Here is a 23,190-nt window from a genome sequence, read left to right on the forward strand (position 1 = left end):
CATACGATTTGAAGATATTATGAATTATCTAGAGCTAATATTTTTGCTAAATAGAAAACACTAATTGATGACTCTTAAATCTTTGAATATAGTCAGTATTTAAAAAAAATTCTAAAAATATGAGTAAAAATCATTTTAAATAACTTTATTTATATATTCGATTATTTTATATAGAAACTAAAATAATTCTTATTTTCCTGTGTTAAAATTTGATAATTGTAAGAGATATTAGACAGTTATAGAACAGGAATATTTGTCTGTTGGGTTTACAGTGAAAGAAGTCTATAATGGTACTCCAATAATGATAAATGACATTTTATTCCACAGGAAAACAGGAAGCACAGGTAGGAAAAACATAGCTGAGATGTTCACAACACTTGTAGAAACTCATAACACAAACAGACAGAGCACAGCAATAGCATTCAAAGTACAATTAGAGATTTAGCACTGCGACCAACATTCTAGAGAGAGAAATCCATTCTCGTGTGATTGCTTTCCCTTTTACAGCTTTCCAGTAGGGTATAGAATTTTCTAAAAGAATTCTTGGATCTCAATACTTAATAGAGATAAGATCATGATTCTTGTATTTTCTAGAGTCTTCATTTTTGTTGCCAAAATCGCCAATCATCAAATGTTTACTAAGTTTGCCCCAAACCCTGACGTCCATTCAGCATGCATTAAAAGTATCTCTTAATCTCTTCCTTACTATGCAATTAACTGCGCAAGCAAGCAATTTTACAGATTCTTAATGTTTTTGGTATCTAATAAATATTTATGCTATGAAAGTTTATAAAAACTATAAAAATGTGCATACATTTGATACTGCTTACAAGGCTATAAAGCTTTTATAAAGGGTTTTTTTTGCGTCGCATTCACAAATTCGCCCGATTTTTTAAAAAAACTCCGATAACATTAAAAAAGAATGTTCAGGACATAGATATTTATGAATTCGAATCCTTATTTTGCGACGATATTATTGAGTACAAGAGTTCAAGGCATGTAATTACATACATTTTTCTCAACATTTTCTTCTCATTTCAGTTTATAGAATATCCATTATATTTGAAAAATAAAGCCTTCATAAATTTGAGCTTGTATAAATAAATGTTATCCACCGATATTGATCTGAAAGTGACAAAAAAATCTAAAGTATCTTATACATATCTTATAAAAAATTATCTCAGTAACTTCAAGAAGCTATCTGATAGAATTCTGTGATTTATAAGGATCTTATATTAGAAAAAAAAATTAATTTGCTACGAGAAATATGTCCCATACAGTCACACTTATCCATCTACATTTCTTTTCCTGCAATTTCCGGAATATTGTATATTTCATATAATAAGAGAATTTACCTGCACGGAGATCTACAGTCGCAGATGCCAGTACTGTCAATAATCTCCATCACATCACTCGAACAATACCCTGCAAATACAAATTGGAAAAAAAATGTCTTCGTTCTAATTTCCAGTTTGTAAATTTAAATTCTTGAAAATTCATTAATCAAATAATATTTCATAAGCAATGAATTTGAAAAGTTTGTCAAAAAACAACCGTGGAATTTACTATTTCTTGCTTGAAATAAAATTATCTTTGAGTGTGCTTACTCTCTCCTTATGGGGAAAACTTGAATTTTAGATGAATATTCCATTTTATTCAAGGACTTGAGAGATAAGTTTTTTTTATCAGTTTGTTTTTCGTGTTTAAATCAAGGGTTATTAATCTGTGATGTAAATAAAAAAAATTATGGAACTTCTAAAGACTTATACATTAAGCCGTCAAAAGTTTAAAAAAAAATAGCAGAGGAAGAAGTTTAAATTTTGAATTTTTTTTTTCAATGAAAGCAAAAAGTTGTGTAATTCTATTCAAGCATGTGATATATAGATAAGCCGGCGTCCTGGCATAGGGGTAGAGCGTCTTCCCCGTGATCCCCTGAATTTGAGTCCCGGTTCGGGCATGGTTGTTCTTCATCTGTTCTATCTGTGAGATGTGTGAATGTGCTCCCCTGTAAAAAGGAGTTGTGCAAGCGAATGTGATGCGTGAGTAGCTAAGACGTACTCTTGGCCCTAGTTAGCGCCCTAGTACTAAAACAAGAGACGCTCCCTTGGCTTAAAATCGCTGACTTGGTCAGCGAGCTTGTCCATGGCAAGTGCCATTATAAACAACAACAACAACAACATATATAGATAGAAGTACCTAGTAAGAATTTCAGGCTGATGCCTGCATTTATTTATTTCTTCTTATTATTATTTTGAAAAATATAATTCACAAGAAAAATTAAGAATTGTTGGAAAAATACCTACGACATAGTTTTCTATCGGTTCGAATCCTACCCTAAAAACATTGTTTTACTATTTCAGTTGATATTATAATTTTTTTTAAAAAAGCAGTAACAATTAAATTCGAAATTTAGTTTTGTCTCAATTATTACTAAACTTAAACGCATGTTTCGATGACCGTTAAGCACATTTTTTTCTTCTTTAAATTAATTTTTATCATACACATCAGAATGTCAGTTTAAGAATAAGATTATTATTTTTCTCTATCTGCGTATTCGACAGAAGGAAAAGTATTTATAAGCAATTTTCGACAAAAGTTAATTTTCCCAAAAATAATGTAGATAAAGTTCTGAATTTTTCTAATTATTTCTTTCTTTATAACGCAAAATGGTAAATAACAAAAACTTCATACAAATTGCAAAAAAAATTTAAAATATTTTTCTGAACTTGAGCTTTTTTATTATTTACTCTTATCCTGTTTAAGCTGATTAACTGTAAAACAAATCAAAAGCAATCATTAATTGCTACATCGTTTATTTAATTAAAATATTAAGGGTTTTTAAAAATTTTAGTTCAAAAAGCTTTTTTCTAATAATAATCTTACTTTCAGAGTAATTACTGATGTTGCACAAGGTGTAATTAGCTTCCAAATTTTCAAGTACCATACCGTGCAGCAAGTGTCTCATGGTACAATTGCAATATGCCATCAAAGTTTCATGGGAGCAATATTTCTCACAACCCTACAAAACACAAAAATTATTTTTAGTAATTAATTTGTTGCAAAAAATTATATGCATATTTAAATATGTTTATGAAAATTTGAAAAACTTAACGGGAAAATTAAATAGTTTTATTACTTCACTTCGATAATTTAGAAAAAATTCAATTCAATATAATTTTAAAATAGCTAGATCAAAACCTGAAATACGGTAACATCATTTTTTGGCAATTTGAAATATAGTGTCTAGGCTGTTAAAATTAATCATTTTCCTTTGTAATACAAAATTATGACTATTATAGCTACTCAATTAATTAAATACAATATTCAATGTTCATAAACGATTCTAAAATCTTTTCAATTACTAAATATTCTGAAAAAACATCATCCGTGACTTTACTTTCCTTCACGGTATGGTAAACATTTCATTATGACTAATTATTTTTTGCTTTCTCGTATAAGTAATATAGATAAAGTATTGCAATCGTCGAAGAAAAAAAATGCGAATTCGAGATTTAAACGAATTTTCTAGATTTAGACTCCCCGAGTTCGAAAAACATATATTTGGAAAATGTCCGTCTGGCTGTCTGTTACAACGATAACTGAAAAATTCACTGTGCTGGGGGGATGAAATTTGATACATGGTCTTTACACCAAATTTGTAGATTTCTGTCAAAATTTTGAGTAAACTCCGTTCAGAGGAAGCCTGTCTGTCCGGCTGTTCGAATGCAATTTAATACAATAACTATAAAATGAACAGCGCAGATGAATAGAATTCAGTAAAGGCATTTAAAATCTATAGTGCAGACTCCTATCAGATTTTGAGCTAAATATAACGAATGCTTAATCATTTGTCGGTTTGTACATTCAAAAACATGTAAACGTGCAAAACTTAATGACTTAATAATTCAAAATGCAATGACTTAAATAATTCAAATTTGGTAAGGGATTATGTAACTATAAATGCTGTTTTATGTTAAATTTTCGTTTCAATCGGATTGGTAAAAGCGTTTCTAAAAGGCAAATTCAATTTTTAGATACTATTAGCCACATGTCAGGGATTAATCACCAAAATAATCGCCAAGGACAACACGATAGATTCAGAAAAATTGCTAAATTCATGCCAAAGGTTAATATTACCTAACTGTTGTACGCCAGTGACGTTCTCTGAGATAACACATTTATTAGAGAGTATGCTAAAAAAAATTTGAAGAGGCCACTTCCGCTGATATAATATTGTCTGATAAAAATAATTATTAGATTTCCTTACATGCTTCTTATAAGTGATTTACAATAAGACAAAAATAATGATAATTTTCTTACTAATAAGGAATAGGGATCTCCATTGGGCAGTGTGGTTTCGTCGCTACAATTACCCCACGGTTTCCCCAATCTCTGTATAGTCGAATATGAAAGTTCCAGAGCTGTCATGTCTTTCGGTCTTAAATTCAATCCATGCTCTGCCACGAAAGGAAGAACGTGTGGGTCGTGAATGACTATTCTAGCGCCTATTTCTCGTCGAACGAGATCCAGAACATTATGATCAGCTACGCGAAGGACAAGCTGCAGACCTGGAAAGAATTTTTAGCGCAAATAGATGTATTATAAATAAAACTGATGTTAAATAAAAGGGGTGAATATAAAATGGGGACAATATTTAACGAGAATATCTATAACCCTCACAGTAGAAAAGCGTATCTTAACCTATAAAAGAGTTTTAGAATTAATATGTTTAGAATAATAAGCCATATAACAGACAGACATATCATAAGTTAGAATATATACAAATAAACTATATTTTATTTTATTTAAATTTTATGAAGTTCGAGAAATGGTAATTAAGTATAACTTTACAAAAGACTGGAAATAATTTGCAACTAAAATAGTCATCATGGAAGGCTATTTTATCTTTTTAAAAGTTAAAAGAGAGATAAACAGATATTTCAGTAAGGTATCAAAGCAAAATTTAAAGCAATTACTTCATTCAAAATGAAGTCTCTATTTGGCGGTTTGCTAAAAATAGTAGTTTCAAGCTTATTATAGGTATTATGAGAGGTGCGCATTAATATGAAGGGTGTCGGAAAATTAACGCAAGATTTAAATTTGCCACTATTTGTGCAGTAAATTGTTGGCAACCCTATTAAAAAACCATTTAATATTCCATAAAATAAACCATTTAACATTCAATAGAATAACGCGTTTTTATTGTTGAACAATATTTCAAAAATATTGAAAGTCTGGCGGCCACAGTTCGAAAATTTGAAAATTGACCCCATAGATCGTGTGATTTAACACCATTGGATTTCTTTTTATGGGGTTATTTGTAGTCAAAGTTCTTTGCCAACAAGCCCACAAGCACGCGTACATTGAAGGAGGAAATTCAACGCTGCATTAACAAAATTCAGCCACATTTATGCAAATGGTTACAGAAAATTTTGATAAAAGTATGCGCATGTTCCAGCAAACCATGGAGGCCATTTGCTCTAAGTGTTATTCTGTACATAACCCTATTCTGTGTACTATACGATTCAATAAAAACATAAATATTTAAAGAAAAATAACTGTTTTTTTTATTTAGTTCAAATCTTGTGTTCACACGTTGTCCTATCGTCTAACGTTCCATTTTTACTAACCCTTAACTATCAGTTGTCAAATGATTTTTTAATAGGATTGAAAATATTTTACTGCACGAATGGTTTTGGGGCACTCTATATTTGGAAAGTGTTAGGTGAGCTTCACTAAGGATTCTGATCTGTGGGATATTAAGTAATCTTTGGTAGATATTTATTTATGAAAATAAACAGTTATAAACTAAGGAATGTTCTGGGTCCCTTTATATAGAAACCCAGAAAAAGTTTAAAATATGATAAAAGGATAGTATTGCGGCATTTTAATTATGCAATACGTGTTGACTTTAATTACTAAAATCGCAGTCAACTTCAAGGTGCGAAATCAGTTAGATGCAGCTTGTGGAAATTGCATGTTCAATAAAAAGTTTAATAAAACTTTTATTTGCTTAAACTTATTATTTAAATATAATAAATTATCGAATGCTTGAAATGCTTACCACTCTTGCTTCCGTAAGTATCTATTTCTATGGGTTTTTCTACTCCAGAGGCACTGTTCCCAACATAGTTAAACATATAGCATCTTCCATAAGTGGGATCATATAGAGCAGTGAAATTCCTGAAATGAATTTTAGTTGTAATTATATAACATGAAAGTTTTAAAAATGCGAAAAATTCTGGTATGAAAACAGTACCGTGGCCTTCTTCCTTTATTTGAAAATAGTTCGACCATCTTATAAACTTTAATTTTTATTAATAGTTTTTTTTAATCGTTTGTAGCTATTATATTTCTTTTTTTATAATATTTAAATACTGGTTGTTAAAAATATCAGAAAATTTACAATTTTTGTTCGTAAGAAAATTTATTTTCTGAGGTTCTGGTTTTTATTAAGAACAAGTATCAAGCTACGTTTCTTTATGTTCTTAGCAGATTTTTCTATCTGTGGTTTTAAGTGATTTTTTAAAAATTTTTTGCGAAATAACAACATTGTGAATATTTTTATGGTGTTCTCCTTGGTGATTATCTTCCGTGGTTCCAATCTTTACATAAACTGTTACTTCGGAAGGCTGTCTATGCATGGAAAGCTATATTACGGGCGATATCAAAGTCTTGAACTGCATTCATTAGTCCTTGTATAATATTGTCAGATATTTCTATCCACGTTACAACTAAAAGTAATCTTAACTTTTAGTGAGCATCTTTCAAATAAAAAACACACACTTGTGATCACAGATGCCCTTGATACAAATATAACTTGTGATCTATGCTGTTTGGTGGCTGTATACATACCGCTTTTCGAATAAGATAGAGTTTGTTCAAAACATTTCTGCACATTGTTTTCATAATCTTCAAGGATATATTTTTCTAAATAATAACCATTGTTAAGCCTTCTACATATTATTTGTTTTGTGTGTGCATAGAAAAAAACGCAAGACATGAAAATATCTTAACTAAAGGAATTTATAAAGAATGCACGATTAATACATACTCTCTGTAACAATGTATCCCTTCAAAGGTGCAAGATGCAATCAAACTATCATAGTTATCGCCGAATCGATAGAGTTCCTTTGTGGTTGGTTGCAAAGCTTCGTCAATATCAAACAAATCAAACGTTTCAGATTCCCTAACGAGCCAGATGATTTCTTTTACGTCTTCGTCCTCAATTAGGTCAAACAAACCTATGATAAAAGTAAGCTATTAATTTAATCTATTAATGATATATAAAAGGAGACAATTAATAACATGCAAGATGATATCTCAGCACCAAGATTACAAACTTCTGGGGGGAAGAGGGTACAATTAATGTCTCGGAATCAGATATCAGTGTTGGGTTGGAAATGTTTGTGTCGCAAGTGCGGGGTATTCACGAGCGTTCTTGAAAAGATTCTTCAATTTACATATTGACGCAACAATTGTAGGATTCCTTATTACACAAACGCGTAACTAGAATGAAGGTACAGAAGTTGCGGAATGCTATAAGCGAGCCACGTAATTCTTGTAAGGGCAGCAGTATCCGATGAAGTTCATTCCCAGTCATAAACTATTTAGACATGTGCAACAGCGATTCTTTCCAGAGCTGCACAAACTCCAGACACTGAAGAGATTGTGATAGATCTTCGAATATGCGAGTTGTAGCTCAGCTTGTCGGGATATTCGCTGCAACGTCTGAAGGACTCTGATTGAAATCGATCTGTAGCCACATCCTCTACAGCTTATCCAGGCCTTTGAAGGATACGATAATGCACCTCGGATAGCTTTTGCATAATGGTATCTGCAAAAGCGCACTACAAATACCTGTTTTCTAATCCTTTGCATTATACACAGATAAGATATCGTTCACAAAGAAGGAGATCTTCAATCAACATAACGCTCGTGTGTAGTTAATAATCTCCATGTGATACGAAGCCAAAAATCACATAAGCGTTTTATTTTAAGTGTTTAGGTGTGCATTGTGAAGGATCATCTTATTTGACTGTACCTATTGCTTGGTCGTTTGAGATGTACAAATTATTTGCTTTTCAGTAGCAAATGGAGCTTCCTACATAAGTATTAGATAACAAATACCTTTGTGCATCGATGATTCTTTCAGTACGTTACTAGTATGATAGGCCTGCCTTTTTCAACCGTGAAGCTAATAACCACTTATAAGCGACATTTGACCAATACTGGATTGGATTAGCTCCTATTTGGTGCCCGGCAATTCAGTGGTTCGATGGTCCTGCCCTTGTTCGAATTCATCATCAAGTTCAGTAATTATATGCAAGTAGTGGATCCCTCAATCCTTATACCTACAATTCCTTCACTACTTCTTCTAGAGGTTATCAAATATGTTGTTACACAGATAACTGCTGGAAAGAATCTTCTAGAATATCCGGATCTCAATGTACCCAAAATGTGGAAGACGTTGTCTTACTGCGTGGATAGCAATTTGAACATCTTCTTTACCTTTATATATTTCCCCATATTCATATATATAGAATAATCATTTGAATGGTGTCCTTTCCTTTCTTTTGCTTTCTATGTTCATTACCACATACACTTGTCATTTCCGACCTGGCATTGCTAGATTCTAATTCTAAATCATCTAAATGAAATATTACAGAAATTTATACTCTTTGGGCTGAGATATTCTGCATACCAAAGATTAGAAGCATATATAAGCATGCTACATGTAAAGTAAATTGCTCGATTTATTAATAAAACAAAATTTGTGCCGGACATTAATTATAATCGTAGTTAATCTTAAAATAAATGCAATGATTTAACTCCCATATTTTAGACGTTGCTTTACAAAACCAACAAGATGTTTAGTCTCTTCCTTTAGGTTATTGATGGCTATTGCCACTCTTATATTAAGAGTTGTGAAGGAGCTTTAGTAGATATAACTGCCCGTTCCCAGATAAATGGTCTATTTGGGTACCATTTTAGGCAGATTTTAATTATTCGATGAAGAAACTTTGAAAAATAAATGAGAAACGACAAAGAACTTCTGGAAAAGGTTTCAAAATTCACTGTAAAGAAATTTGATTCCAATTTGTCCAAATAATACAAATAATGATTGTTCAAAGATTCAGATTCAATCAAAGTTTCTAAACATTATTATCTGCATTTTAGCATTTTGAAATTTTACATTTCGTAGAAAGTCGGTAAAAATAATGAAACAAATACCACGAAATCTTTCTTTCTAAAAGAGCGATCAGTTCTCTGAAAATTTTCGGAGTAGCTCCCATGACAGTTAAAGAATAACTTTGCTAGTAGAATTTTTTTTCTGGCGATTAAGAAAATTCAAAACTGAAGAACCAAAAGAATGAAATCAAATGAAAAGACACCTGTATTATTCTCTTCTTCCCAATTACTGTCATAAAATTTTTGATTCGAGGCTCCGTTGCAAAAACAAGCCTTTTTGTTGGTCGATTGAATGTATTCTTTTCTGCATCCCTCCACGCGCATTGCGCCTTTCTCACAAAATCCTGGCAAACAGCGGCACTGAGAGCTGTTTTCAGCAAGGCAAAATTCGGTGAGGCAAGGATTTTCGATGCATTCGCATTTCTCTTGAAACCACGCCCATCGGCAAAGAGGCTTGTTTAGGCACGCATCCCGCTGAGTGTAATTGCGCCTGCAAAAGAAATTTCTAAAATTTACTAAACGATTCTGGATTATTCAAAAAAAAAATTTTTTTAAGTAAAATTACCTTATTTTTTCACAATTCCAGTTTTATAAAATAAGAAGAGCATAGGGTTTCATTATTTAACCCTTTGCGGCGCACTGTTTCATTACAAGGAACACCTAACTTCACTCACTTCTAAAATAGTTAAATTCAACTATAAATGGAAAAAAATATGTTTAAGAATCACTTTCAACCGCCTTTTTTAACAATGGATGACAATTTAAATCAAGCTAATTCATAATTTTCAGATATAGTACGTTATGTAAGAGTCAATTTTTTTCAAGGAATATTGTTCATTTTTTTTCCTTGTAAAAAATAATTGTTAGAAAAATAATTACAATATTATTTTGGTGGTTATATCTGAAAACTATTTATTTTATACATTTTTACATTTTTCATATAGAAAACATACGTATAGCTGTTCGATAAAATGATGTGTTCGGCCAACTGGAACATTGCGCCAACTCGACGAGCATTACTCAACGAGACGCTATGCCGGAAAAAAAAAAAACCTGTCTTCGTTTCCTGCTCTTCTTTTTTCGTTAGAAATGAACTTATTTGAAGGAATAGTATTTGGGAGGCTCAGAATTCTTGGAAATAACCAAACTTTACTATGAGTTTGAAGTTTTTTTTTTTAATTCTGTTAGCTTTAGTAATCTTTATTTAGACTGCACCGAGTTTCCTGCTCTTTATTTTGAGTTTCGCTAACGACGTCGCTTTCTTTATATAATAGTGTAAATATTTTTAATTATATATATATTACAGCTTATTTTTTATTTTAAATATAATATAACTACTATTTTTTTGTAAATTAATTATATTAAAATGGTACGGAGAGAACAGCTAATTTTTTCCGATACACAAAACAGCTTCAAAAATTGCCCTCCAATAGAAATCTTAATATACCTTCTTGTGGTGCACCGTGCTAAATCTGCTATGCTCGTATAACCGTGCACCCCGAGAGATATATCTCTCGGGGGGTCACGGTATAACGTAGTGCTTTTTTAATTCAAATTCTAGTGATTTTATTCATTATCGCTCTTCACAGCAATGCTCGCTTAGTCGCACTTTTCAGAACTCTGGCGGTGCAGTATTCCAGGTGACAGAACACCCCCAAAATCAAACGATAAGTACAATCTTCCCGAAATTTAATCTGTGTGCTCCTTTAGACCTAAATAGGTTATCTACAATTTTTTTTTCTTTTTGTTTGGGTTTAAAATTTAAAGGGTAGTATGCCGCAAAGGGTTAATCAAATAGAATATTTTTTTAATGGGTTGCAAAAATTATTTACTAGCAGAATTCGTTGTACAACATTTGATACCACTTTCAGACCATGTGTGATAGTAAGAGAAAAAAGTCGTCATGGCATACTATTTCATGCAAGGATCTAGGATAGTGTATATGCTAATCTTATAGTCGACTAGACTATTGAATGTGAGGGCATCAACTTTTAAATAAAGCTGTCCATACCTTGGATAAAGAATAATTTTAATGGAGAAAGAAACTGAAATATAAATGGTGAAAAAAGATGGACATCTTCTCTTATGCAAACTCCTATACCGAATGATTCCAAACGTTACTTTAAATGTGCCGGCGTCCTGGCATAGGGGTAGCGCGTCTTCCCCGTGATCTGGGCGTCCCGGGATCGAGTCCCGGTTTGGGCATGGTTGTTCTTCTGTTGTTCTATCTGTGAGATGTGTGAATGTACCCTCCTGTAAAAAGGGGTTGTGCAAGCGAATGCGTGATGCGTGAGTAGCAAAGTCGTACTCTTGGCCCTAGTTGGCGCTGCTATAAAAAATAAGAGACGTCCCCCTCAGGCTTAAATCGCTGTCTTCGTAACAGCGGGCTTGTCAGTGGCAAGTGCCATAAGAAACAAACAACAAACAAACAAACTTTAAATGTTGTTCTCGGCATTTCTATATTAATCACATTCTTAGCACTCATGTCTGTTTACTAATTCATCAACACACACACACACATATACTGAGCAACCGGCAAATTATCTATGGAATTTGGACGATGGAACTGCGCCACTGTGTGAGTAAAAATGCTCTAATATTATTTGTAAGAGATTCTTTTCTAAAATTGAACTTCGAAAATAATTTGAGCAATCGGTTGTCTTACTGAAGGCCGTTTTTGCTATTTCTCACAAATATGATTTTTGAAGTCATTTCCAATCATAATCCGAAATATTTTTTGACCAAGACATGACATGAATCAATATCTCTGTTTCAATTTCCATTTCTCATGTGATTTGAACATGTATAAAATAACAAAGTAAAACAATTATATACAACAATTGTTATAAATTTTGATTTCTTATAGGAATGCAAAATTACAGTTTTGCAGTATGTATATTTCAACATCATCTTCAATCTTATTCCTTCCCAAAGTATAAATAATTATAGGGCAAGCTGCTATAAATTTTAAATTACATTTTAATTAGATCATTCTCTAAATGTTCCTTTTATTTTATCGTAATATTTAGAGGAATTATTTCAGAAAAAAATAATGTCCAAAGAGAATTTCATTTGCGAACAAAAATATTTTAAAGAATCAATAAGTTAAATAAATATTTGGATGAATCATTTTTACCAGCTGCGAAAGAAAAAAAGGTAAAACATGAAGCTAAAGTAAACATTGCGATTTATTTACTTAAATAGATGTATTTTTGAAAAATATATATTAGATTATTTATGAAAAAGGCTTGAAACATAGGACATGGAGATAAGCCATTAAAAAAAGAGGGAAAATGTCATTTCTTAACAAAATTCGAAAAGGAAAAAAAAAATGAAAATAAAGTTTTAAAATTCTATTAGAAGTAAAAATTCAAGATCCACTTATAAAATATTTTGCTTAAAAAAAGAATTTAAGATGAACAGTGGAAGTAATTTATAATTAAGAATTCTTGAGAACTAAAATAATAAAATTTTAAGAATTTCCTGGAATATTTACCTTTCTGCTTTTGTACTATCTATCAGTTTCTTCAAGCCTACAAATTTCTGCAGAGATGTATATTTAACATAAAAATTTGAGATTGGATTCAAAGAACAAACTGTAACTGCTGGAAAAGGCAATTTATGTTGAATGGTATCCTGCAAACGAAAAAAGAAAACGGAAAAATAATCTTTGCTCCAAAAAATTAATTTAAAATTACTACTTGCTAATTTTAATGGATATAAACAAGAAATATGGAAAGATATTTTATTGCCACCTTGTATTTTGCATATACGTTTGATAGTTTTCAAAGTCTAGGAGAATGAAAAAAAATTTCAACAATGCAAATTCTTGCTTTCAGGTGAAATGAAGCAGTGTAGATGTAGGCATCTTAAGGTTCTAGATAATGCCTATTTTGACGACCCTCTTTCAATAACTGGTCAATATAACTTCATATTTCAAAACCTTTTTTTAACTTAATCAACATGCTCAGTTATTTTATTTCATTATTTTATTTGACTAACTTTCTGGAAATGTAAAAGTTTTTTTTTTCTTTTAATATGTATGTAGGACAGGGTGGGACAAAGTGCCCGTTCAGTCCCATTTGGATCAGTGTCTAGGGTACTGATTAAGAAAAGAAATAACGTTTAATGAAAAACAGATAATTTATTTAGAGTAAACAAAATTAACAAGACATTAACAATTAAGACAGGAAAGGTTCATTACATTAAAGTTAGAAGTTAAAATACTTAGATGCACCAAAGGGCGAAGCCTAACAAGATGTTGGCATGCAGCAAAACTAACTGCCAGCGTAGGGTAAAATTATTAAACAGTCATCGTTAGCGGATACGAAGAACACTCCTCTCTTTTTTTCGAGCGAATGCCAACAGCTCGCTTTTTACTAAAATTTATGGTCATGTGACTTAGCACTTTGAATTAGTAGAACCTATGGTGCCATCTATTACAATACAATAAAACTTAATTGAAATCTGGATGCGTTCGATATAACAGTGGATTGGTAATGGCCACTAATTAAATCTCTACTTGCATATTATAGAAAGCATAGTTATTCACTGATTAGTAAAATTCTTGAAATGTAAATCATGATTATTGAATAATTATTCCATTTTTATAAATAAAAGTATTTATTAATTATGATAAATATGTATGCATGTATGGGAAATACAAATATCATATTAAAATTACTTCACAGGATTTTTTCCAAGAAAATATATCAAAACTATTTAAATGAATAATTACTAATTCGAACTATTGTTAAAATTAATAGATAATAATTTAATTTATTAAATAATAGCCTTAATATTCCATTGGAAAGAACGCTGCACTCCTAATATTTTATAATTCAAGGAAATTCTGTTTTTTATGAAATCATTCAGTAGACAACTAAGCTAATAATATTTTTTAATCAACTCAGCTGCCACCCCCTCGAGGGACACAAAAACCTAGCTGACACAGCTACCTAATAAAAAAAATCCGGCCAAGGAATGAATGAAAAAAAAATTCGTTGATTTGTTTTCAAATTCAAGCCCAAATGCTTATGAAAATGCGATTCACTTAGATTCTATTAGAAAAACAGGAGTGGTCTTCCCAAAACTTTCTCGCATACTCTCTAATAGTCTTGTCGTGCCAGAGAGCGCCTTGCATGACATTGCCTTATAATAGTTACAAAATATTAACTTTTGGCATGAATTAAGCATTTTTACTGAACTTATCAAGCCATCCTTGGCGAGTTTTTCGGTGATTAATCCCTCGCATGCGTTAATAGTATCCGAAGATCGAATTCGTGTTTTAGCAATGAAGTTTTACTTAACCGATGGAAACAAAAATTTGATACTGCGCTTGCATTGAATACCCATATAAAATTTGATATATTTCCTTGCATTTTTGAATTATCGAATTTACATGATGCAGAAAGTACAGAATGATCGGCAATTAATCCGTAGCTGGACTTTTCTCAAAATTTGACAGATGTCTATACTCTCAAACAAAAATCTTCCCCTCAGACTTTCTTCTTGAAGACAGAATTTCCCTCAAACAAGAATTCCAACCTACAAACAAGACGGATATTTTTACAGATGGGTCCAAAATCGAGGGAAAAACCGGCTTTGCCTACTGCGTATTCCAAAACGAACAAATCACTCATCAGTGGCTCGGCAAACTGAACGAAAAGAATTCAGTTTTTCAGGCAGAGCTTCTGGCCATTAAGGAAGCATGTAAATGGGCTAGCAAATTCGATCATAACTCTAAAATATGGAGTGATAGCGAGTCCAGCTTAAAAACGATCAGCTCATTTTCTACCTCAAGCCCAATTGTTCAGGAAAGTCAAGCCATTCTGCTCCCCCAACCTTTTATTAAGTTAGGATGGGTTAAAGCACATGTGGGCCACAACGGAAACGAGGTTGCAGATTCCCTAGCCAAACAGGCCATTTCTGCAGGTACGCCCGTTCAATACCCAGCTCCTAAAAGCCGCCTGAATAGTATTCTAAATGAATTGAGCCTACAGCGATGGCAAGAAGAATGGGACAATGGTTCAACTGGCAGAAACATCTATCAAATCATCTCGAAAGTGTCCTTTAACCCATCATCTTGGAATAGGCTTGACATTATCTTTACAACTGGCCATGGCCCTTTCCCTTCATATTTCAAGAGATTCAATATTAGAGGATCGGATCAATGTGGCTGCGGCGAAGTAGGCGATCCCCTTCATTATGCCACTAGATGCCCTCTCACCACATCTTTTCATCTCAAAAAACCCACCCACGACCTAGAAAATATCTGGTGGACCAATCTTATGAGAAACAACATGTCCAAGGTCAAAATTAAAAACCTTGTGCGGTTCCTACAAGAGAACGAGGAATTGGTTTCTCCAGACCCAAGCCCAGTATAAATTTTCGTTTTATTTCTCAACCAAGCTCTTCTCCAGAATATATTAACTTCAATAGATTTCATCTACTCATACTCCCCAAAGAACACCTCCTTCATCATTATAATATTGTATATAGTTGCTTTTTATGTGTACTGTATATGTAAACTTTTTATGTATATGTAATTTTTTTTGCTTAGTAAATACTCCCACGTATATCCTTTCAACCGACAGGGAATCCGTGAGATTCCAAGTTCTGGGATATTTTGTGGCGAAAGAAAGAAAGAAGAAAGATGTCTATACAAAAGATGTAAAATCTGTGCACCGAATTTTATCTAGTTCCCTTCATTTTGTAATTATCGTGTTAACTTATATTCGAACAGTCGGACTTTTTCTGAACAGATTTTATTCAAAATTTGATGTAAAGACCGTATTCCAGTTTTTCAACCGCCTAGCTCAAAGCGGTTTTGGATTATCTTTGTCCCGGGCAGACGGACGGACATTTTCCAAAAATGCGTTTTTCGAACTCAGGAAGATCTAAAACATGGAGATTCATCAAATCTAGAGCTCGAATTTTTTGATAATTATTATATTTTCTCTATCTACGTGTACGAGAGAAAGTGAAAATCTAATTAGTGTTCATAGTACATATTTCAAACAGCTATTAGTGTCTAATGAAAATTTTCTATGTTTCAACTTAAGATGGTTTTTAAACCAAGCCAACGATTTAGTCATTACTACTATTAAAGATATTTTTTTTTGTGTGTTTTTCTGCTATAATCGCACAAAATGAGATGGGTGGCATTAAGAACATATGGCAGATAAAATGCACCTACCTCTATAATCATCATTTTCGGATAGCTGAGGTATTCCAGCACTACTTTCGTAGTCATATAACCCATGAATATAGTGACTACTATTACACAGATGCACCAAAAATAGCGTCGTATAAGCGATCGAGATTCGACGATGTTGGAAACGCCAGCAACTGATACTTTAAGAGCAGCAAATTCCTTAGCTAAATCTTGTAAATCTATTTCTTTTTCTTTCCTCGTCTGTAAAATGAAATTTGCTAATACGGCATTTCTATTTAGTTAAATAGAATAATAATATTAATGAAATAAATAGAGAATTATTAGTTCAATGCAAAATTTCTTCAAATTAATATGTACAGGATGATTATAAAAAAAAAAACTTATCCCGAGACCACAACTATCATGCCGTTCACAGGAAAGGAATAAAATTTTGGTTCAAGGTATTTTGAAGTATGTGCTCAAGAATCATATAAAAAACAACAATTAAGTTCTAACAGTTATGGTTACAGTGAGGAAATTTAAAAATTTTCAAATGGCAGAGCCAATTTTTTTTTATTGGAATATGTTCACCATAGAAAAAAAACAACAATAGCTTTGGAACAGTACATGAAACACGAAAATCACTAGCGGTAGACAGACTAAGAGAGAAAAAGAAAATAACAATAACAGCAGAAAAGTAATAGAAAAAAATCTTTTTATTGTGTCTCACAATTTTTCACTTGACCTGCTTCAATCACGATGACACTTTGCATAAGACAAATGATGAGTATTATCAAAGCACGTGCCATATCGAAAGGAATCACGTTTCTGTTAGGCACGCCACAGTTGTTTTCTCTTTTCTTCTTAGTCTGTCTAGCGATGGTGATTTTCGTGCTACAAATATCGTTCCAAAGCTATTTATTGATTTTTGCTATGGAGAACACATTCCAATAAAAAAAAGTTGGTGTTACCATTTGGAAAATTTTGAAATTTCGTCATTGTGACCTTAACTGTTAGAGCATTGTAGTTTTTTGTATGATTTTTGAGCGCGTACATCAAAACACATTTGAATCAAAAATTTTATTCCTTTCCTGTGAACGATATGATAGTTGTGGTCGCATATATCGGGATAGTTTTTTTCCTAATCACCCTATATATTAATACAGATTCAAAGCAAACTCTTTGACTTCATTTCCAAGTAAATCTTTGAAAATTAATATATTTAAAAATACCATAATATGACAACAATTTCCTTCAACAAATTGAGTACATCATTAAGCACTTAATTTTTATGAAAATTTTAAGTAAATAAGCTATTGCCAGATTCTAGCAAATGTTTCAACTTATTTCTAAAAATATCCCATCGTTTTAAAAATGTTCAAATTTTTAAATTCAAATAAAAAAGTTCAAATATATTTAAATATTTTTTTGAATGGAAATATTTAATTATTCATGTATTAAAAATATAATAGCCGATTAAATGAATAATCGAAATGCAAAATTCCTTACGAACTGCTGAAATTGAATTTCAATAAGCGGGAGTGATCACTTCGAATGTTTATCGCATATTCACAAATAAATATACTTGTATATTATTGATTGCATGCCATTAGTGAATAAGTTATCAAACGGCCTATTAAGAGTACGACTTCGCTATGATGTGATAAATACACAAGTGCCAGAAAACAAAAAGCATTTTAAACGCCTTTTTTTCTAACCGACTAAAACCAAAATTTGACACAGAATTACTATTGTAGAAAGATCACAAAACAAATTTAATATATTTAAACTGCTTTTTCAGTTATCAAGTGTGCATTTTTATGAAAATACAGAGTGACAGACGGTTGATCCTTTAACACATTTGGTTCGAATTTAATAAAAATCTATACTTTAAATGCTAAAACTGTGAACCGAATTTATCCCATCTATCTCTCTTCGTTTTGTAATTATAGTCCCAAATTATAATCGGGCAGACAGACCGATTATAATTTGGGACTATAATTTATTTATTTTTTCTAAATGGATTTCCTTCAAAATTCGATAGGTATCTGCAAATTTTATGTAAAGACCATATACAAAATTTCATTCGTTTAGCTCAAATCCTTTTTGAGTTATCGTGCTTACAGACAGACAGTCCGACAGACAGATATAATGCCAAACACGTGTTTTTCGAACTCTAGGGGAGGGGGGGGGGATCCTGAAACGTAGAGATTGATAAAAATCTCGAGATCGAATTTTTGGACAGTTCGAATGCTTTCTCTTTGTATACTTTATATATGAGAAAGTGAAAAAGTTGGAGGGGGGACGGACAAAGTAAACTTCTAAAACCGCTGAAAAAAATGATATACATTATACCCGCTATTTACGATTAATCTAATTATTTTATCATGAAAAGATAATAAAAAATGTTGAAATAAGTAAATAGAAACAATTTTACTGGTTTAAAATGCTGAATTTTCAACACAAAATAGCTTCCTATTTTTGCTCCTGGATAGCGAATTGAAAAACGATAGAAGATGATGAAAAAAAACTGGAGCATCGTTTTTTTTTTTTTTTTTTTTTTTTTTTTGCGTCTAAATAAAAAGAAAACTATTATTCTGTGATTAAAAATTCAAATGGACAAGCTATGTACCATAAAAATCTATGCAATGCTCTGTCGAACGTTAAAATATCTTAAATAAAATAAAAGTAAAGTTAAAGAATACATAAATTAAAATATTTTTCTTATATTTTTTGAAAAAATATGTCATGCTCCACTTAAATATGTATTTCATAAAACAAAATAACAATACTAAAAATTCAAGAATGATTTTTCATTATTTGCTTGAAAAACTGCACTTTATTGACAAAAACACAGTCTTCAAAAATTGTTAAAGTACTTTTCTACCTATCTAAACTCTCAGACAAAAGAACAATCTAGACTATTCTAAGATTTCTCGAAGCCTAATAATTTAATTTCAAAAACAAAAAACTTTTCAAAACATAAAAAAAATAGTTTTCGCGCTTATTATAATCATGGCAAAATGTAATCTTGCTTAATAATTGAGACAAAAGATTAAATTTCGATTCAATTTTCACCAATTTCGTCTGAAAATTTAAATGCTTTTCCGATTTTGATAATAAGATCTGAATTATCAAAATTAGAATCGGATTTTTTTGCTTGCTAGTTCCGCAGTTAAAAATTTTATTTTCAAGAATTTTTCACAACTTCATATTTTTATAAAGTTTAATTTTTCAAAAGATGATGCCGAAACCCAACGGAAAACTTTGTCAAGCATATCCTTTTGTATAAATTCAGGCTTAAGTGAAATTACAAAAAAAAATTCGTTTAAATAAAAAGAATGAAAATTTAAATATTTTTCCAAGTTTCCACTTATTTAAAATTTATTCCTGGACATAATTTTTAAACTATCTTAATGTTGTACAGCTCATGGTATATACTTTTTAAATAACCATAACTTTTTCATTTGAATGTTTTAGTCTCAGTCTTTAATTAAAACACGAAAAGACAATATCAGAAAATATAGAACAAAACTATATTTATTAAATATAAATTTTAGACATTTTCTTCAATTTCTTATTGATAAGAATCACTTCATCAAAAATGTTTTGTTTTATTTTGCTGCTCTTTAGTATGAAGTCCTAAAATCCCAAAAGATATTATTTGCACTTTCATTCATTAATCTTTCACTTATAATTTTAAAATGTTAAGCTTTTACTTGTTTTTGTCTTTTATTTTAAATTTAAAGAAGTCTAAAAAAAGCTTTATACTTACATTTTTAGTGGAATCTCTGCCGTTTGATATTTCAGAATGCGTTTGTAATTTGTCATTGGAGATTCCAAATCTATTTTCATATTCCATACCTGAAAGTGATTACATTTTATTTTAAACAATTTTTTTCAAGCATTCTTCCTTTAGTGTATTAAATAGTGGAATTTTTTTATTTGATTAATTTTCAGCTTTTTTAAATCTTAAGATATATTATCCCACAAACTCAGTACTAGTTTAATTTAATTAATGATTAATTGAAATTAATTTAAGATAATATAAAATAGTATATTGCCTTCATGAATATACAAGTGCACAAAATTTCAAATTCTTAGCATATTAAAGAGCGAAAATTAGAAATTAGAATATGTTTGTTATGTTTTCAATATTTGCAAACAAACATAAACAAAAACATAATAAACATATGTTCATATATTTATGAAAAGAAGTGTGTAACTCTTTTTTTACAAACATAAAATGATTCAAATTAAATAAAAGAGCCGTAAATAAATTCTAGAACATGTGTTGGATCAAATATATGGTAATATCAGTGTAAAATTCTAATTTTATATAATTTTTTTATTCGATTTATATTAAAAATTCTCATTCATTGCTGCAATTCATAATTAATGTTTCCTAAGAGATAACTGTTATTCAACACTATCAGTTCATAACTATTTTATTTTTGTAAATGGCTGGCATTTACTGAATAATTCATTGGTAATTTTTGTAGGAGGTATCCGATTGTATCAAAATACGATGCAAAGATTTCTAAAAGATACTTGAAATGTTGATTATCAATTTTGAAAAAAAGTTTTTTAGTTCTGCATTAATTTCAATTTTTTTTGGAACAACTACACAATTATCATAATGACAGGAATATTTTTTAAAAAAATGTCAGTTTTCTAAATAAAATAATTATTTATCCATTTTAAATAAAATAGTTAGGTTTTCTATCTTTTGTAATATATAGTTTCTATTAAAATAATTATTAATCAATTTCAGACAAATGCATTTGCTATCTTTTGTAAAAAATAGAAACTTGATTAAAATTGTTATAATTTTTTTTTACATTATTAAGGAGCATCTTTATAGAATTAAAACTACAGTAAATACATTTAAAGCGACAGCAATGCCAATCTATGTTCATAGATTCATTGAATTTTATTACCTTCAATTAAGAATTAAAATATATCATAAATGATGAACACATTATAATAATTAAAAATTCACTTAAATAAAAAAAAAACTAAATATAAAAAAAAAACCTATTTTTATACAATTTTCTGAAAAATTCACGCTTACGAGACAAAGAAAATTTTAACCTAAAACATAGCTTACCTGAATAGTTCCCTTGCATTTTACCATAAAATTCTACAAAGCGTCTTTTTGTAATTAATAATACAATACAGGTGAAGAATTTTTATTTCATATTTGAAATTTGATTTTTCCCCCAGCAGAATGGCTTTAACAATCCAATCCAAACCGAAACTTTTCATTCGTTCTCAAAAATGGGCAGTATCGTTTGCATTCCACAAAATAATACAGAACTCGCTCGGGCGTAGCTCTATTTTATAAGCAAACGAACAAAAATATTATAAGAAGGCTTTTAGGCTGATTGATCCATTTCGTATTCCGAGTACAGGAATTAAACATGGTAAGTCTTATATAAATTCGCTATTTCGTTTTCCCTTAACAGTGATCATAATAAATTAATAATCTACCCCATAGTTAAATAATATATTTCTTCTAATGTTTAACAATGCATCCACTGTTTAATTCATTCCACCATATCCAAAACCTACTGACAAGTTTCTATTAATATTTTAATTCACTGCGCCAGAATTGTTTATTATCTAATGGCAACATAACATAGGTCTTGACAAGAAATTACTATATTATTTAAATTTATTATATAAAATGAAATACAAGAGGAGATATTCACGACTTAATCACTACGTCGGAAACATAAAAATACGAAATAGTTGTGAAGCGGAATTCCAGTTCATTAAATAAAGTAGGCATCGTTAATCTTTAAAAAAATCATATTTTGTATTTTTAATAAGAACGAGATATTATTATTCTAGTTATAGCAAACGTTGCATTAAAAATTGTGATGATTCGTTACATTACAAGAGATGGTATGATGTTGATTGTAAATTTCGTATCTTCAAATTAGAATTATTTAAGGAATCCCAACGATAACCCAGAGAAAAGAAAACAAATCATGAAATTCCACAAAAATGTTAATTTGTAGCATTTCTAAATAGAATTTTGAAATACATTATTTAAAAAACAAATACAATACACGAATATTATATATTCTTTACTATCAGACTAGGATTTAACCATGATTTTAAAGAAAATAATCTTAATAAACTAATGTTTTTTTTTAACATTATTAAATTTAAACCTGATTTTTATCCCGTTTTCTAAATTAATTATAGATCATATTTTGGCATAATAAAATATAACTAAAAGAAATCCTTTGTGAGATTGTCATTTCATTTAGATTCTGCCTTGTCGTCTCAAGGGTCGCGGTGGCCTGGTGGTAAGGTCTCGGCGTCGGAAACGGAGGGTTTCAGGTTCGAGACCCGATTCCACCGAAGAACCGTCGTGTAAGAGGGTCTGTTGCACGTTAAATCCGTCATGACCAAACGTCCTCCCGCTGGTGTGGGGCGGTGTGGAGAGGGGGGTGCCAGCTCAGGTGTCGTCCTCGTCATCTGACCGCGGTTCAAAATTACGAGGTCCGTCCCAAAATATAGCCCTAGTGTTGCTTCAAACGGGACGTTAATATAACTAAACTAAACTAAACTTGTCGTCTCAAGGATAAAAAAAAAATTTAAAAAACAGTTTGCGTTTCTAGATGGGGAATATTCTAGCATAATAATATCTTAAACGTAAAATCTCTGTCTTTATTTTATTTTTAGAATGTACTTTTGATTATGTAGAAGTGATAACGTACACAAAAATAAAATATTTAATATCACTGCAACACGTGAGAATATAAATTTAGTAACTAAAACACAATGAAAAAAAAAATGTTGCAAATTTTAATATACATTAAAAATTT

General features: G+C 30.7%; 1 protein-coding gene across 2 annotated transcripts in view; it reads right to left on the reverse strand.

Moving 5' to 3' along the window:
* Positions 1–23,190, reverse strand: part of LOC129963740 (toll-like receptor 8) — a 44,083-nt gene that overhangs the window by 7,802 nt on the left and 13,091 nt on the right. The window contains exons 1-10 of one of the 2 annotated variants that reach the window (XM_056078271.1): positions 21,459–22,059; positions 20,124–20,212; positions 16,391–16,609; positions 12,689–12,828; positions 9,396–9,682; positions 7,055–7,244; positions 6,065–6,183; positions 4,321–4,568; positions 2,884–3,019; positions 1,356–1,425 (exon numbers count right to left, since the gene is read on the reverse strand). In XM_056078271.1, coding sequence (XP_055934246.1) covers positions 1,356–1,425; positions 2,884–3,019; positions 4,321–4,568; positions 6,065–6,183; positions 7,055–7,244; positions 9,396–9,682; positions 12,689–12,828; positions 16,391–16,609; positions 20,124–20,212; positions 21,459–21,477 — 1,517 coding nt within the window. In that variant the 5' untranslated portion in view covers positions 21,478–22,059. Of the gene's footprint in view, positions 1–1,355; positions 1,426–2,883; positions 3,020–4,320; positions 4,569–6,064; positions 6,184–7,054; positions 7,245–9,395; positions 9,683–12,688; positions 12,829–16,390; positions 16,610–20,123; positions 20,213–21,458; positions 22,060–23,190 lie in introns of those variants that run through there. The other variant, XM_056078267.1, reaches the window with a different exon arrangement.

The sequence above is a fragment of the Argiope bruennichi genome, chromosome 3, assembly GCF_947563725.1.
Source record: "Argiope bruennichi chromosome 3, qqArgBrue1.1, whole genome shotgun sequence".
In the NCBI taxonomy this organism is placed as follows: domain Eukaryota; kingdom Metazoa; phylum Arthropoda; class Arachnida; order Araneae; family Araneidae; genus Argiope; species Argiope bruennichi.